The 15313-nt window shown below is 40.0% G+C and overlaps 2 protein-coding genes across 2 annotated transcripts in view; one reads left to right on the top strand and one right to left on the bottom strand.

The window, feature by feature from the left end:
• Nucleotides 1-15104, bottom strand: part of MTREX (Mtr4 exosome RNA helicase) — a 47064-nt gene extending 31960 nt beyond the window's left edge. The window contains exons 1-13 of the mRNA XM_040542275.1: nucleotides 14884-15104; nucleotides 14506-14637; nucleotides 12819-12885; nucleotides 10193-10255; nucleotides 9546-9658; nucleotides 8559-8733; nucleotides 8196-8286; nucleotides 7739-7863; nucleotides 5345-5443; nucleotides 3867-3969; nucleotides 3573-3704; nucleotides 2482-2561; nucleotides 606-716 (exon numbers count right to left, since the gene is read on the bottom strand). Of these exons, the coding sequence (XP_040398209.1) occupies nucleotides 606-716; nucleotides 2482-2561; nucleotides 3573-3704; nucleotides 3867-3969; nucleotides 5345-5443; nucleotides 7739-7863; nucleotides 8196-8286; nucleotides 8559-8733; nucleotides 9546-9658; nucleotides 10193-10255; nucleotides 12819-12885; nucleotides 14506-14637; nucleotides 14884-15104 (1512 nt within the window). The remainder of the gene's footprint in view (nucleotides 1-605; nucleotides 717-2481; nucleotides 2562-3572; nucleotides 3705-3866; nucleotides 3970-5344; nucleotides 5444-7738; nucleotides 7864-8195; nucleotides 8287-8558; nucleotides 8734-9545; nucleotides 9659-10192; nucleotides 10256-12818; nucleotides 12886-14505; nucleotides 14638-14883) is intronic.
• The window catches only part of DHX29 (DExH-box helicase 29), a 28463-nt gene continuing 28252 nt past the window's right edge, over nucleotides 15103-15313 (top strand). Inside the window, exon 1 of the mRNA XM_040542274.1 lies at nucleotides 15103-15286. Coding sequence (XP_040398208.1) covers nucleotides 15103-15286 — 184 coding nt within the window. The remainder of the gene's footprint in view (nucleotides 15287-15313) is intronic.

Below are 15313 nucleotides of genomic sequence, written 5' to 3'. Positions count from 1 at the left end.
AAATTTTGAAATTATACACTGCAGGTTTTAATACTTCAAAATAAAATCTGAACACTTAAAACTAGAGCTGTAATTATGTACTATTATAGGATATTTAAGGCAATGCATTTCAGACTAAATGGTAAAAAACAGCTTCAAGAGTTTTTTTTCCAGACAAAGATGGAGATATTTATGCAAACACACACACTCTCAGGGAAAGGGAGCTGTAACTAATTACATAAAATAACCTGTGTTACTGGAAGACCTAAAGACTTCCAGAGGGGATGTATGCATTTGCAGAACCCAATATCTAGATCCACAAAACAGAACCCCACCCCTTATATGTATGTAGTTCTATTTAAGACTGCCTACTAACTAGTCTATACAATGTTTTAAAAAAGCTTTTGGTAAATACTAATCCTGAATAGAAGCACACTCAAACCACAAAGCATTTTTCAGAATGGCATTTGCAATGAGTCCTTCTTTCCCCTTTTTTACTCAAGAAGCAGATCTCCACCATACCCTAGTGCACGTTCTGAGCTAAGATATACTCCTTTGGTTTGTCAGAATTACTGACAGTGTGTTCAGAACAGATTAAAACCCATATGTGGATGTAAAACATGTACCTTTATTAGGCCCTCAGAGAAAAGAATTTCTATGGTTTCTTTCAAGATAGGAAGCAGACCGCCATGATGGATACCAATTCCACGCTTCAGAAGAGGAAGTACGTGCTCAACCTGGGAAGAAACACAAGACCAGTAAAGAAATTTTAATACTCTTTCCAGAAATATAAAACCTCTGCTCTTAGCATACACGTATTTAAAATCAAGAAATGGTGGATTGCAGTAATGTTGTGGTTTAAGCCAGCAAGCAGCTCAACACCACAATGCCATTCGCTTACTCCCGCCATCCCCCGCAGCAGGATGGGGGAGAGAATTGGAGGGAAAAAGAAGTAAAAGCTCATGGGTAAAAGCCCACCCCAGCCAGCCCATATTAGATGTATAACACCACATGGTGTGGGAAACCCATTTGGCCAGCTTAGGCCAGCTGTCCTGGTGCTGTCCCCTCCCAGCTCCTGGTGCACCCCCAGCCTCTGCACTGGCAGGGCAGCGTGAGAAGCTGAAAGTTCTGGACTTAGTGTAAGCACTGCTCTGCAGCAGCTAAGACATCAGTGTGGTATCAGCATTATCCTAAATTCAAAACACAGCATCATGCCAGCTACTAGGAAGAAAATTAACTCTACCCTACCCAAATCCAGTACAAATATGCCACTTCAATACTATTTTCTACTTAAAACTAGGAATGGTAAGAATGGTAAAGCCAACAGCCAATTTTTTCAGCAGTAGTCATAAATTGGCTAAGGCCAACTGTGAAGCTACATGCTAATTTGCAAATGCAGTTAATATTTAAATTAATCTCTCTCTCTATATATCATTTTTTCCAAACAGTGATTTGCATGTGCATATTTTGTATTGCTATTGTACTGAATGCAGTGATTTCATTTATTGATCTGTGTAGTAACGGTGAATTGAGCACCTACGAACGCTGCAAAGGCAACTTGAGGCTGTCAATGACTGAATTACTCTATTTCTAAAAACTTTACTCTTTAAAATCGCTACGTAAGTTTTGTCTTCAAAGAACAAAAAAAAAAAACAGAGACAAAGGTAAGACTGTCATTAATGATCTAACTATGAACATTTGGTTACCACCCCACACCTAATTCTGAGGATATGCTTTTCAGATGTTAATGCCTACAGAGACCACAACAGATCATACGGATACAAACCCTCTATGTGCTGTTTTTTCAGTGTACTTAACGCCTTATACATCGGATTCCTATTTTCAGTTCTTCTCAAGTTCAAAAACAGAACAGACATCTTGAATCTGAAGTGAGCAGGCATGGCCAAAAATCAAGTGGTTGTTTTTTTCAAGGAGGAATTGCCATGCTCATAGTAAAGATCACTACAGTAATAACTGATGGACGCAAGTAATGGAAAGGGGTGCAGAAGAAACTAGTTTTCACATTTACTGAATGCCGTAATATTCTGTCCATTTAGAAGATTGGATTTTTCTACTGTAAAGATACAGTCACTATACTTAGTGACTGGAGAGTAAATTACAATGCAGATGGATCACTGCAATTTTTGAAAGGCTCAGCAGTCAATACCAGACAAAGTGCATACTGCATCCATGTTTGAACTATTTCCAGACAGTTTTAGCCCCAGTATAAGCTCTCAAGTGTACTTAAAAACATACTTGGAAAAAAAAACAACACAGGGTACAAACTCCCTGGTTAGTTTTATCACATGTGATTTGCTGGAATCACAACTAGAAGGAATCCTAGTCACTGAATCCTGTTCACAACGTAAGAGACAGAAAACCTCAGAGAGATCAATGAGAATATCCAGTTTATGATTTCTGTACCCACTACACAAGACCCCCAGTCTCGAAAGCTGCAGAAAACAGGAGACCAGTAGCTACGCTTATTTAGTCTACACTCACCTGAGGAAGCTTTTTGTCTTCATCTGACAAACAGTCAATTGCATTATTGAATACTTCTTCAACCATCTTTTTTTCTTCATCTGAAAAGGCAATTTGTAATTTATTAGCCTTCTAGGTTTTGTAATAACTCGTGTAAATAGAGCGTTACTACATTCTCAAATTTGTAAAATTTTAAAATAGTGTAGAAGGCTGTGAAATCTACACAAAACCACCTACACTGTGGTCAGACAATCAATCAATGTGGGCCTTAGAGAGCCTAACAGTAACTGTATGCTTAGGGAAGAGGAAGAATAGCACAAACCTGCAAAAATAATCACAATTTCAGCTACCATTAAGCTTGGTATTTCTCAGCTTTATGTATGTTCTATGTATTTCATAAACCTCCACGATTGTCTTCTACCTAACAGTACCCATCTGCACTCTACTCTGTTAACTCTTACACACTTTCTGTACACTGAACCAGAACGCGCAACGACTGGGGAGCAAGTGAGCAAGCAAGAATCCTGAAGAGTTCTCACACAAGAAATGGTATTCTGACTTACAACAGACCTCTTACTTTTGTTACTACTCTTAACATTTCCAAGAAGCCACAAACTTAAGCTCATTTTCCAAGCTTGGACTTAATCCAAAATGAAAAAAAAATCTTCTTTGTTTACTGTTATGGTTTTTCTTTGATGAGATGGGAGAGGAAGTAAGGAAAGAAAAGTGGACTGAACAGTTGAGCAAGAACAGTCTAGTGGTTTCTTATACAGCTGTTTTAACTTGGAGAAAACGCTCAGATTTCTAGACGGACATTTCTAGAAATTCTTCTGCTATTATCACAGTGAACAGCATTTTGGAGAAAGAAAAGTTTATAATAGAGGAACAGTCAAACATTGTGATGATCAAATACTTGTGTACCCACAGTTTCCTACTGAAAATGGGCTGATGTACCGGAATGGTAAATAAATACTAATTTAAAAAGTGATAAATATTTTATATTTGTTTTTACACAAAAAGACTCAAATGAAATAGAAATAACTACCCAGAATAATATTTCACTTCAAATTACAATTGTTTGTTGAATAAAACTATATTTTACTTATCAGTACCTGTATTGAAATCTAACTTTGTCATCTGAAGTGCATAGGCTTCACAATCTTTTTTACTGAAGCTGAAAATAATTACAGGTTGGAAATTCCTTTCCATGATCATCTTCACAATCTTAAAAACATTTGAAGGACCTGTAGAGAGATCACATGAATTTCAAAGTTATTTTAGCAGAAAATTATTCTGTTAAGTAATAATTAAAATAGAAGTACAACTTAGCTGCAACTTTTATTTTTATTTTTTAAAGAAAAGTTATATAATGTAAGAAGTTACTTAAGAATGAGATTCAAACTCACCTTTTGTTCCTCCTTTCCTGCCTTTCTGGTCCCCTTTTGCTAAGTCTCCTGCATCTCTAAGCACTTGCATTGCTGTGTTAAAATTATCTTCTCTGAAGTCTCCCTAGATATAAAACACAACCTTTGTAAACAATTACTTCTTACATAGCCCACTGAAAAATACATACTTATTTACATATCTAGTACTATTACCACACATTTACATGCAGAAGGACAAAAAAACAACGCATAAGCTTACAAGTGACATTATTAGGTTGAGTGTCACAGCTCAGAACTGTATTTGTGTCTCTGAAGTTATTGTTCATCGTTTTATCTACTACACCATCAACTAAGTTAGACATGCTCAGTGACTGTGGTGGTTTCACACCGACAGACAATTGAACTACACCACACTGCTTTCTTACTCCTCAAAGTAAAAGGGGGAAAAAATACCATGAAAAAGGGCTCAAGGGTTGAAATAAGGACAGGGAGATCACTCGGCAATTACCACAGACAAAGATTCAGCATTAGAAGATTAATATGATTTATTGCTTTTCACTAGCAGACTAGAACAGTGAAAAAATAGAAGCTAACTAAAAACACCTTCCCCTTCCCACCCACTGTCTTCTACCTCCTCCCCCAGAGAAGTTCAGGGGAATTCCTCCTGTGTGGGCTCCTCCCCAAGGGCTGAAGGGGAACTTCTGTTCTGTATCTGCAGCACCTCACCTCCTGCCCTCCTTCTGCACTGACCTTGGGGCCTGCAGGGCTGGTTCTCACTACTCCTTCTCCTAGCTGCTGTTGCACAGCAGTTTTTTCCGTTTTGTTAAGCGTGCTGTCTCAGATGTGCAACCAGTGTTGATCACTGGCTCAACTTTGGCCAGCAGTGGGTCCTTTTTGGAGCTGGCTCTGCTCTGACATGGGGCAGCTGCTGGGCTCTGCTCTCAGAGGCCACTCCTGCAGCCCCCTGCTATCAAAACCTTGCCACGTAAACCCAATACAATGGTACAATAGCAAAACTGACTTATATGAATGTCTACATGAAGATGTTCTACCCAATGAAGTGCAATACTGCTGTTTACGGCATAAGCTACTATTGTGCATGTCAATAATGAATTTTAAACATTGTTACTTCTGAATCATCTAAAGACACAAAATCATTTTGCCCCCTCAACTGAAGGAAAATTTAAATAATGCTACCTTTAAAACAAACAAAAAAGAAAATTAAGTGAGAAACAGTAACAGAAACCTCAGAAAGCAAGGATGATAACGCCATCTCAGCAAAGCATTACTCAGCTCAGTACATGACATTAGATAATAAAATCAGTGTCTTCTATATGATTCCAAAAATCAACATCTCAGAGATCACCGTTACCCATATGACCTTCATTTTACTTTAACATAAATATCCTTTGCATAGTCAATCCAATTTCTGCAAAAGATGAAACTCGTTACTGATATGTGAGGAAAAAGAAATTTCAAACTAACTGACTATTCCTTACATTTTCATCAACGACGAGACGCAATCCATCTCCTCCTGCTGGGAATATATAGTGCTGCAGTGGAGTAGGTCGATAGTCTGTGTAAATCACATGGCAGGGCTATAAAAAAGAACAGCATATATGTAAATATTTCATATTTCTAAGTGCACTGGAAAAATACTGGCTTGAGGGAAAGTCCAATGCATTTATTTTAAATTACATCCTTCTAAAAGCCAGAATCTAAGACTCAAAGAAATTTAGTTAAGTTTTCTTTCCTGAATATGGATTTTATACTAATGATGTTGCTTAAGAACATGAAAGCTTCCTAATCCTTCAGAGGAATACAAGTTGACACCAAACAACCTCTCATAAAAAAGAAAAAGTAAAGATAGGTAATGGTCTCTTCTGTATTATTAAACAGACTTGAAATATGCTAACATCTTTTAAAACTAAAGGAAGAACTATTAATTTCTATTTTGTAAAAAAGCCTGCAGTATTTCTTGCACCACCTAAAAAAGGCACACTGTATATTTTTTAAAACATGAAAAGCTTTAACATGTAACATTTGTTTAGAAAAAAATAAATGAAACACTTCCTTAGAAAATATTAAATATTATATAAATCTGCTTTAAAAAAAAATCAGGCAAGTGTTCTGCAAAACAAAGTCAAAGCTTTGTGCCAAGCTTGAATAAACATCTCTTATGCTATGCTCCTTTCATCACAAGCCACATGAGAATCAAAGCTTGGAGTTATTTTTAAGATCAGAGCAACCTCTTGTGGAAGTTCCTTCCCCAATTCTAATTCACATATTCTTTGCTGCAAAACCATCACTGAAAAAAAACAGAATAAAAATTAACTGAAAGGTTCTGGAACAGGACATATTCATCATATTCCTCTTTTCTCATTTTGTCTGTATGTGTATACATTATTTCCTAGGAATTTATGGCTTACTGTTCATTCTTGCGTTCTAGTAGCAGCACATATCACTCATATGAACCATGCTATGCTAATTGAGAAAGGCAGTGGTCCTGTCCTTAAGCTCATTATGAGAATCCTCTGTGAAATGGAGCAGTACTTGCTAAGTACAGTTTAAGCCTGGGATAACAGCAAGGGCCCTGCATATGGGCATAGTTTGAAAACAGAGGTCCCAGAACTATAAACTCCACTGATGGTCAGTCACAGAAGACATGCAGCTTTGACAGCTGGTAAAAAAAAAATAAAAAATGCCATAAACATAAGGAAGAAAACAAGCAGCAGATAAGAAAAAGATCTGAGCAGCAGGATAAGGCACCTGCTTTCAGCCTGGGATAATAGTATCTTCTGGAATTGCACACAACATAGTCTACGGGCCAAAAAACACCTAGACACTGAAGAATTCAGTGGAAGACAAGATCTTCTATTAAGAAAGGACTATTATTACAGGAATTGCTGTTGCGGAATGGAATCACTCTAGGATGGACATCTGCTCTCCCTGCCAGTTCCAAGGACCTATGCTGTGTCTCTCTACTTTTTTCTGCCCTGCCTGCCTGCTTCCAGGACCCTGCTCCTCAATCTGCCTGTTTCATTAAGTTCAGCTTTGCCTCTCTCTTCCAGCCTGTTTCAGGAACCATGATGTGCTAGTCAACTGTGTGCAGTTTTGGATGCCACAATATAAGAAGGACATAAAACTACTAGAGAGTCCAAAGGAGGGCTACAAACATGGCAAAGGGTCTAGAGAAGACGAATGAGGAGTGGCTGAGGTCCCTTGGTTTGTTCAGCCCAGAGCAGAGCAGGCTGAGGGGAGGCCTCATGGCGGCCTGCAGCTCCCTCACGAGGGGAGCGGAGGGGCAGGCGCTGAGCTCTGCTCTCTGGGGACAGCAAGAAAACAGGAAGAGAAATAATTACAAATTTGTGTGAACTTAGCAAGCATATCCAAGATATAACTGAAAGCTCATAAAAATGTGTGACAAGTACTTGTCATGCTGCTGTCAGCCCACTCACAATCACACACCTATTTTAATGCAAACAATGAAAGAAAAGTTTGTCACTGTTGAAACAGAGATGAATATAACGTTCACGGATTGCAAACTAGCCCTTTGAAGCCTCTACGTCCTGAAAGGCCTGCCTCTGAAAATCATAGTATTTTCACGGTGTTTCATAATTCAGAGTGTTTGTTGAAATCAAGCTGGTGTCTAAATAAATGGTGAAAATAAACTATTAAAGAAAGAAACATTAAAGCTGTATGTAGAACCAACAGTCCGTACAGACGCAAAGGCTAAGTGTACTATCAAAGAAGGCAGGAGTGATCTATACCATCAGTTAGAAGCCATAGTAACATGGCTAAAAAGAGGCTTGTAGGTCCATTTTTTTTTCAAACAAAGACACAGTATTACGCCACAAGATCACAAGGATAGAGGTCTATCACATCAAAATTACCTGTTTGTGAAGATGACAGATCCATTCAGCAAACTGACGAGCATTTGGAATAGTTGCGGAAAGGAACACATAATGAACATTGTCAGGGAGCAAAATAATTGTCTCTTCCCAAACTACACCACGTTCTGAGAATGGAAAAGTCATATGGGAAATTTATGTTATTAAAGTCTGTTTTTCAGCTCTGAAGCCAAAGAACAGCATACTTAAATACAAAATAAAACAAAAACTAACAAACACCTCATATATAAGTACACACAAATGTCCTCAAAGTTGCTTTTGTCTCAGCAAAGACAATGCAGATTGCTATGCACAATAACCATTTCACAAAATTCAGTAGAAAACATATTCTGAATGATTTATGCACAAAGATGTCTGATTTCAAGAGAAAATAGATTTAATAAAGTCTTTGTTCTTCAAAAAAACGGATATGAAATGCAAAATACATAATATAAGTTACCTGAATCTCTCATGTAGTGGATTTCATCAAAAATAACCCATGCAACTTCTCGCATAACCTCAGAACCTCTGTAGAGCATACTTCTCAGGATCTAGAAAAGGGGAAAAAAAGGAGCTGTCAAAAACTGAGATTTAAAGTTCCTGAGTAAGAGTCGAAAAGCATGAATTTACAGGGATTACCTAATTTTTTAATAATTTGAACTTAAATCAAGCACAAGGGAGAAATAATGAACTTTCTGGTTTTTTTTTCTTTTTTACCCTAACTGGGCTTTTAATGATAATTTTAATTTATTACTGTCAGACCTTTCCAGTTAGAAAAGGGTACAAAACCACAGATAGATCAAGAACTTGTGTCTGATCTTACCTCTGTTGTCATCACCAGACAAGAAGCTGTAGGATTAATGGTGACATCCCCAGTCATCAAACCAACATCCTGAAACTCTTCATACATCTCACGGTACTTCTGATTACTCAAAGCTTTAATTGGACTCGTAAATATCACACGCTGTTTTTCCCTCAAAGCCAAGGCAATTGCATACCTGTATTCAAACACTGAACATGTTAAAGTTGCCAGAAGATATCCATGACTTTTTAGTTTCCTCAGATCTTTTGGTTGAAAAAAAAAATGTAATTCAAAACACCAGAAGAATGATATGAAGCATTTCACAACAGTTTAAGTTCAGTGCAATCTAAACTTAACTACTTGTGTCTCTTTGGAGAGTGACAAATGCCTGACAAGTTGACTGATTTAGATGAACTTCAGAACACATCTAATTTTAACTAAAAATCTAATCATAAATGCTTTGTGTCAAACTACTATTATTTGAACCCACGTAATATATTTTCACGTACATCTCACTTTTCATCTCAGGTCAGAAAAGTCACTCCAAACCCTGATAAAAAAGTATGTGCTTGTTTAAACATTTCTTGCCTAATAAACACCAAGATGATAATTAAATCAAACTGATACTTCTGACATAAAAGTTAAAAAAAACACACATGATCTTCTTTATTAGCTGCAAATATGGGCTAGAACACAAAAGTATTTTTTCTAAACTCATGTAAATCTGTATTGCAGAAATTTTTCTCTCAGTCTATAGAAAGACATCTCAATAAGGACAGATTGTTTAAATATAAAATACAAGCTTAAACATTACTCAAGCCTTTCAATACCCACTAAGCTAGATGAAAGAAATAATTATTTATATTCTATTTATATTCTAGTGCAGTCAATTCAATTCCAAGCTTTTTAATCTAGGAATTGATGCACAACAGCTACTGATGGTTCAACAAAATGACAGCAAAAGCATCACACCATTTTCTTATTAGAGCCTGTCAGAAAGTTACTTACTCTGCACATACAGTTTTACCAGCTGATGTATGAGCTGACACTAACACAGACTGGTTATTATCTACACAAAGAATCGCTTCTCTCTGAAAGGCATCAAGACTAAATGGATATTCCTAAAAAGAAAGCAAAAACATTACATATTTTTAACACAGACTACTACCTACATTGATTATTCTCTGACCAAACGAGCATGCAAACTACAGGCAGAAATGAAATCATGCATGTAGACATTTGTAATTTCAATTAACCTTAATCCAGAATTTTGAAGTGGCTTGCTATTTACATAAAATTATCTAACACACACACCTAAGATCTTTGCTGATATCTTGTTGTTGTATGGAGTGAAAATCTGGCCTGGACGACTGCATTTTCTCTAATTTAATAAGTCAGGAGAGAAACTATAGCACAGCACCAAAGCCTTTGCCCGATGTCGTAGAATAGAAACGAAACCACAAAAGCCTATCCACTCCATTCAACCACTTCATTTTACTCTACCACATTTAAAATACAAATATCAATCCTACTTACGACAGGTCATCTTTTTAAACCTTTGTCAAGTCTTACTGGCAAAGTATAATATTTTTCTTCTACCCTTACCTACTAACTAAACATATGCAAAAGAAAAATTAATGGAATCTATCACATACTTTTGCAGGTTTTCCAGTTCTTGGCTTTAGACCTGTGAACTCTTCATCTGCTGGAAGTGCAACCTATAAAATATATTTTAAACAAAAACAATTGCAGAATTCTGTGTGTCCATTCCAGTGATGTATCAAGCTATGAAAAGCTGAGGAAGGAAATGCAAAATGCATGAAAACTCATACGAATTTCTATTATACTGGTTCTATGAGCTCATGTGTCAAGTGTCCTTCCTCTCAGTATCTTTACCCTCCTGACAACAGTACCCCTTTACCCATTTCTCTGATACTCCTTGCTGTCTGATGTGAAATATTTCTGGTTTACCTAATTTGAAACAAACTCCTCAGGCCAAGATGCAGTCACAGTTTCTGGCCAACAGAGGTTAAAAGCAATTACACAGCTCACATTGACCACGCTCCCTTTCCAGGGACAATGCGTTTATGCAGGTTAAGTTCCTGTTCCTGGCTAATATCTAATATTCATTCATGCTAAATATTTAAGCCCTCTTCAGTTACTGTGATGACAAACCTCTATCAGACATCTCTACATAACAAAGACTGTGCAGATGCATTGGCTTTAAAACCTGTATCATCAATTGTACAGACAGCTTCTTCTTTCTTTTTTTTCTAGGTGCTCGAGAGAGTCCAGAGAAGGGCGACGAGGCTGGTGAGGGGTCTGGAGAACAAGTCTTATGAGGAGCGGCTGAGGGAGCTGGGGTTGTTCAGCCTGGAGAAGAGGAGGCTCAGGGGAGACCTCATCGCTCTCTACAGGTACCTTAAAGGAGGCTGTAGCGAGATGGGGGTTGGTCTATTCTCCCACGTGCCTGGTGACAGGACGAGGGGGAATGGGCTAAAGTTGCGCCAGGGGAGGTTTAGGTTGGATATTAGGAAGAACTTCTGTACTGAAAGGGTTGTTAGGCATTGGAATGGGCTGCCCAGGGAAGTGGTTGAGTCACCATCCCTGGAGGTCTTTAAGAGATGTTTAGATGTAGCCCTTAGTGATATGATTTAGTGGAGGACTTGTTAGTGTTAGGTCAGAGGTTGGACTGGATGATCTTGGAGGTCTCTTCCAACCTAGACGATTCTGTGATTCTGTGATTTATTAAAAACGCATCACCATACAGGGTCCTTTAACGTGACCCTAATTAACATGGGTTAGTTCTGGAAGACAGATAAGCACAAATACAGGCTGGTCAGAGAATTGATTGAGAGCAGCCCTAAGGAGAAGGACCTGGGGGTGTTGGTTGATGAGAAGCTCAACATGAGCCAGCAACGTGCATTTGCAGCCCAGAAAGCGAACCATATCCTGGGCTACATCAAAGGCAGAGTGGCCAGCAGGATGAGGGAGGTGATTGTCCCCCTCTGCTCTGCTCTTGTGAGACTCTGCCTGGAGCCCTGCATTCAGCTCTTGGGCCCCCAGAACAAGGACATGGACCTGTTAGAACATGTCCAGGTGAGAGCCACAAAGATGATCAAGGGGCTGGAGCACCTCTCCTGCAAGGACAGACTGAGGGAACTGGGGTTGTTCAACCTGGAGAAGAGAAGGCTCCTGAGAGAACTTATAGCGGCCTTCCAGTACCTAAAAGGGTCCTACAGGAAAGCTGGGGAAGCGTTACAGGAAAGTCAGGCAGTATAGCAATAGGACAAGGAGTAATGGCTTTAAACTAAAAGAGAGTAAGATTAGATTAGATATATGGAAGAAATTCTTTACTGTGAGTGTGATGAGGCACTGGCACAGGTTGCCCAGAGAAGCTGTGGATGCCCCATCCCTGGAAGTGTTCAAGGCCAGACTGGATGGGGCTTTGGGCAACCTGGTCTGATGGAAGATGTTCCTGCCCATGGCAGTGGGGTTGGAATTAGATGATCCTTAAGTTCCCTTCCAACCCAAACTATTCTATGATTCAGTGATTCTAAGACAGAAGAAAAAACAAATGGAGCATGCAAGTACAGGAAAGTTAAAATTTACATATTTAATACTCATAGAAACTCTTCCTGACAATCATTTTGAGATGAAGGATGATTAAAAATAATAAAATAAAAATCAGCATTAATGCTTCCGATTTTTCATATTATAATTGTATCATTTCCATTAACATAATCTGAAAATAGATAGTTTTCATTTTCTTGCTTTCACATAAAGTCTTTTTTTCCCATTTTACCAAAATGTCATTTTCAACACTAACCAGCTTTACAAGAAAGTCTTTCTTTCTTGAAACAGATTAGGAAAATACTTCCATGCACTGCTGAACAGTAACACTGTACCATGAGTACAGACTTATTTCAATAATCTGCAGGCTCTCTTCCTCAAGAACAGCTCTCAGAATGTGCTCAATACCTTTTAAATACAAAAATCTACCAATATTATCGAGTTTTCCACAACCACTCATTTTATTGCATTTATCATTCAAACAGCTTCTAGTAAGATATCCTGTTGAACTTTAAAGTGTATTTTGTGCATGGGCAATGTCAAGTGCATAGCTCAAACTATTTACAGGCCTGTTCAATCTTAAATGTACTATCAAATGACATATAATTAGTACAATAATAAATACAAACAATAGTATAATACTAGCGGTAATGCATGTACTTCTACAAAAAAGCCTAGAGTTTCCATGTTCATTTGCACTGCACTCACCTCATGTGTGCAACCTTCAACAGTTTCCACAGCTTGCACCTTTACGTGTGGCATCAGGTCTGCCAGACTAAAAATATATGAGTTAGGATTGCCAAGGAATACATGTAAGAATCCTGTTTTCCTTATAAAACGATAAACGTTGAACTTCACCTTTACTTTAACTGTAGCACTAAAAACAGGATGCACAAACTTAAACTGCACATTTGGTAGAGGTTACTACCAGTACTAAGAACACCTGTAAGTTAATGTTTTGCTATTTTCTAAGCGTACTTTAGCTACTACTTTAGGATTTTAAACATTTTAAAAACTTGCATCACAAAATTCCTCTTGGGTCACATTTATAAAAGCATGTTCCTGTGGAGTTTTCCAATTAAATGTGGACTTTTTTTCTCAGTATACAAAAGCAAAATTCAAGACCTGTATTTTATGGTACTGAATAACAGCAGCCTGAAACAACCCAAACAGCTGCCTTAAGACAAGAACCCTCTTTTTCTTTACCCTTCTCTCATGGCCACAAGCAGCTAGTGTCCCACGGCATAAAACAGTCGTTTTCTCACGCAGTATTTACATACTTTAGTAAGCTATAATAGACAAGTACACATTTTATTGATACTACTTACATAAAAACTAACTTAAAATGGTAACTCTGGTTCTGCTTTGCTTCTGTACAAGTACTCTATGATTGCAATGTTCTGAAAAGTCTTCTCATGACTGTTCTCACAGAAAATCTTATCTTGAACTTGAGAAAAAAATGACCACATAAGAGCAATGAATTCTGTCTGACAGAAGCGATATGTCACCCAGAGAAAAGTACAAGAACTCAGCAAGCACACAGATTTTACTTCTGTAGTTAAGTCTTCTACATCTTGAACTAGGAGGTACACATCTGTATTTGGTAGCTCCGTATGAAGTTTTATTCCATGAACTTATCTAATTGTTTCTGAACCAACATCAACGTCCAAGTTCCCAACAATCTCTTAAGACAGACTGCGCTGACAAAGCTCCTGCACTGTCCCTTCAATCTATTTTTTCACAACCCTCATAGTACCTGTCAGGAAGTTCTAAAAAGAAAACAGACAGGTGTGCAGATCCTAAGGCACAAAAATGGCACTCTAGCTACCCTTCGGTTGCCTTATCTCCCCAGCTTTCAACATGTCCAAGCTTACCCTCTTCTCCATGTCAGGTACCTGCCATTTGTGTTCAAATTTAAAAGAATCGTCTACACTTATATCACAAGTACGTCCTGCAATTATAATCTTACACGCCTCAAAAGTCTTTTTCTGTCCCTCTCGTCAAGTTCATATTGCTGTATCCGAAGCTGATTATGTCTTCCAGTGAGGTGGAAGGAGGCCTGCCTCCTCACTGCTTATTGCTTGCCACAGGCCTGAAACAAGCACAACGGCTTCGACCAAAAGCTCCTGATCCACGTGCAATAACAACACATGAACGTTGCACACTGGTTAACTACTGGTCTGCAATATTATTTTAAACCCCTCCAGTGCTCATCACTGGTGAAGCTGTACTACTAGCATATCCTCACATAAGTAAAGTTAATAGAAAATGAATAGGCAAATCCACCTTCACGCAAAAACACTGCGAGGCTACATACGCTGACTATTCACGGGTGATGTTCAGCTAACAAGTACGCCTGGTTATAATTCCCTCACACAGCAGGCTGCATACTTACTTTGTGTCTTCTGATACAACGTCTTCCAATTTTGGTTTCTTTCCTGAAACCGCATGTTCTGTACTATCGACCTCGGCTTCCCTTTTGGCCTTCCCTGGCGCAGCCCCTGACGGCGCCTCCTCCGATCGCTTTCTGCGAACACACACACACACACGCAGCACCCTCGAGGCCTGCCTTTTACGAGCACATTTCCACAAAACCAGGCGGTGTCCGCCCCGCCACCCGGGGAAGCCCCCCTCTGAGGAGCCACCACGCGTTTCCAAGTCACCTCCCGGCCGCCCCGTGCCCCGCGGGGTGCCCGGCGTTGGGGCCGGGGCAGCACCGCCGCCCCGCTCCGAGGGTGCCCAGCGACCCCCGCCGCCCCCCGGCCCCGCTCACCCCGTCCTCCTGGCGGCCTCGGCGGCGGCCGCCTTGCTCTTGGCGGCGGCCGGCTCCGCCTCGAACACGCTGAAGAGCTCGTCCCCGAAGGCGTCCGCCATCTTCCCCCGCTCCGCTCCGCTCCGCCCCGCGCCCGTCCCTTCCTTTCCTTCCTGCCTGCCCCGGGCGTCCGCCTCCGGGCCTCGGCCGGTTCCGGATCCGCTGCGGGCACGGAGCGCCATGGGCGGCCGCAACAAGAGGCACCGCGCTGGGGGCTCGGCCCACGCCGCCTCCACCGCCGCCGCCGCCACCGCCGCCGCCCGCGCGCGGGCCGCCGCCGAGGCCGGTGCTGCCGCTGAGGCGTCGGGCGGCCGAGCGGCCCCGCGGCCGCCGCCCGCCTGCAAGGAGCCTCGCGTCAAGCAAGGTGAGGCGGAGCGGGTTTTGGGGCTGG

Source organism: Cygnus olor, chromosome Z, assembly GCF_009769625.2.
Source record: "Cygnus olor isolate bCygOlo1 chromosome Z, bCygOlo1.pri.v2, whole genome shotgun sequence".
NCBI lineage: Eukaryota > Metazoa > Chordata > Aves > Anseriformes > Anatidae > Cygnus > Cygnus olor.
The sequence above is the reverse complement of the archived record's forward strand: the minus strand, read 5'-3'. Positions and strand labels throughout refer to the sequence as shown.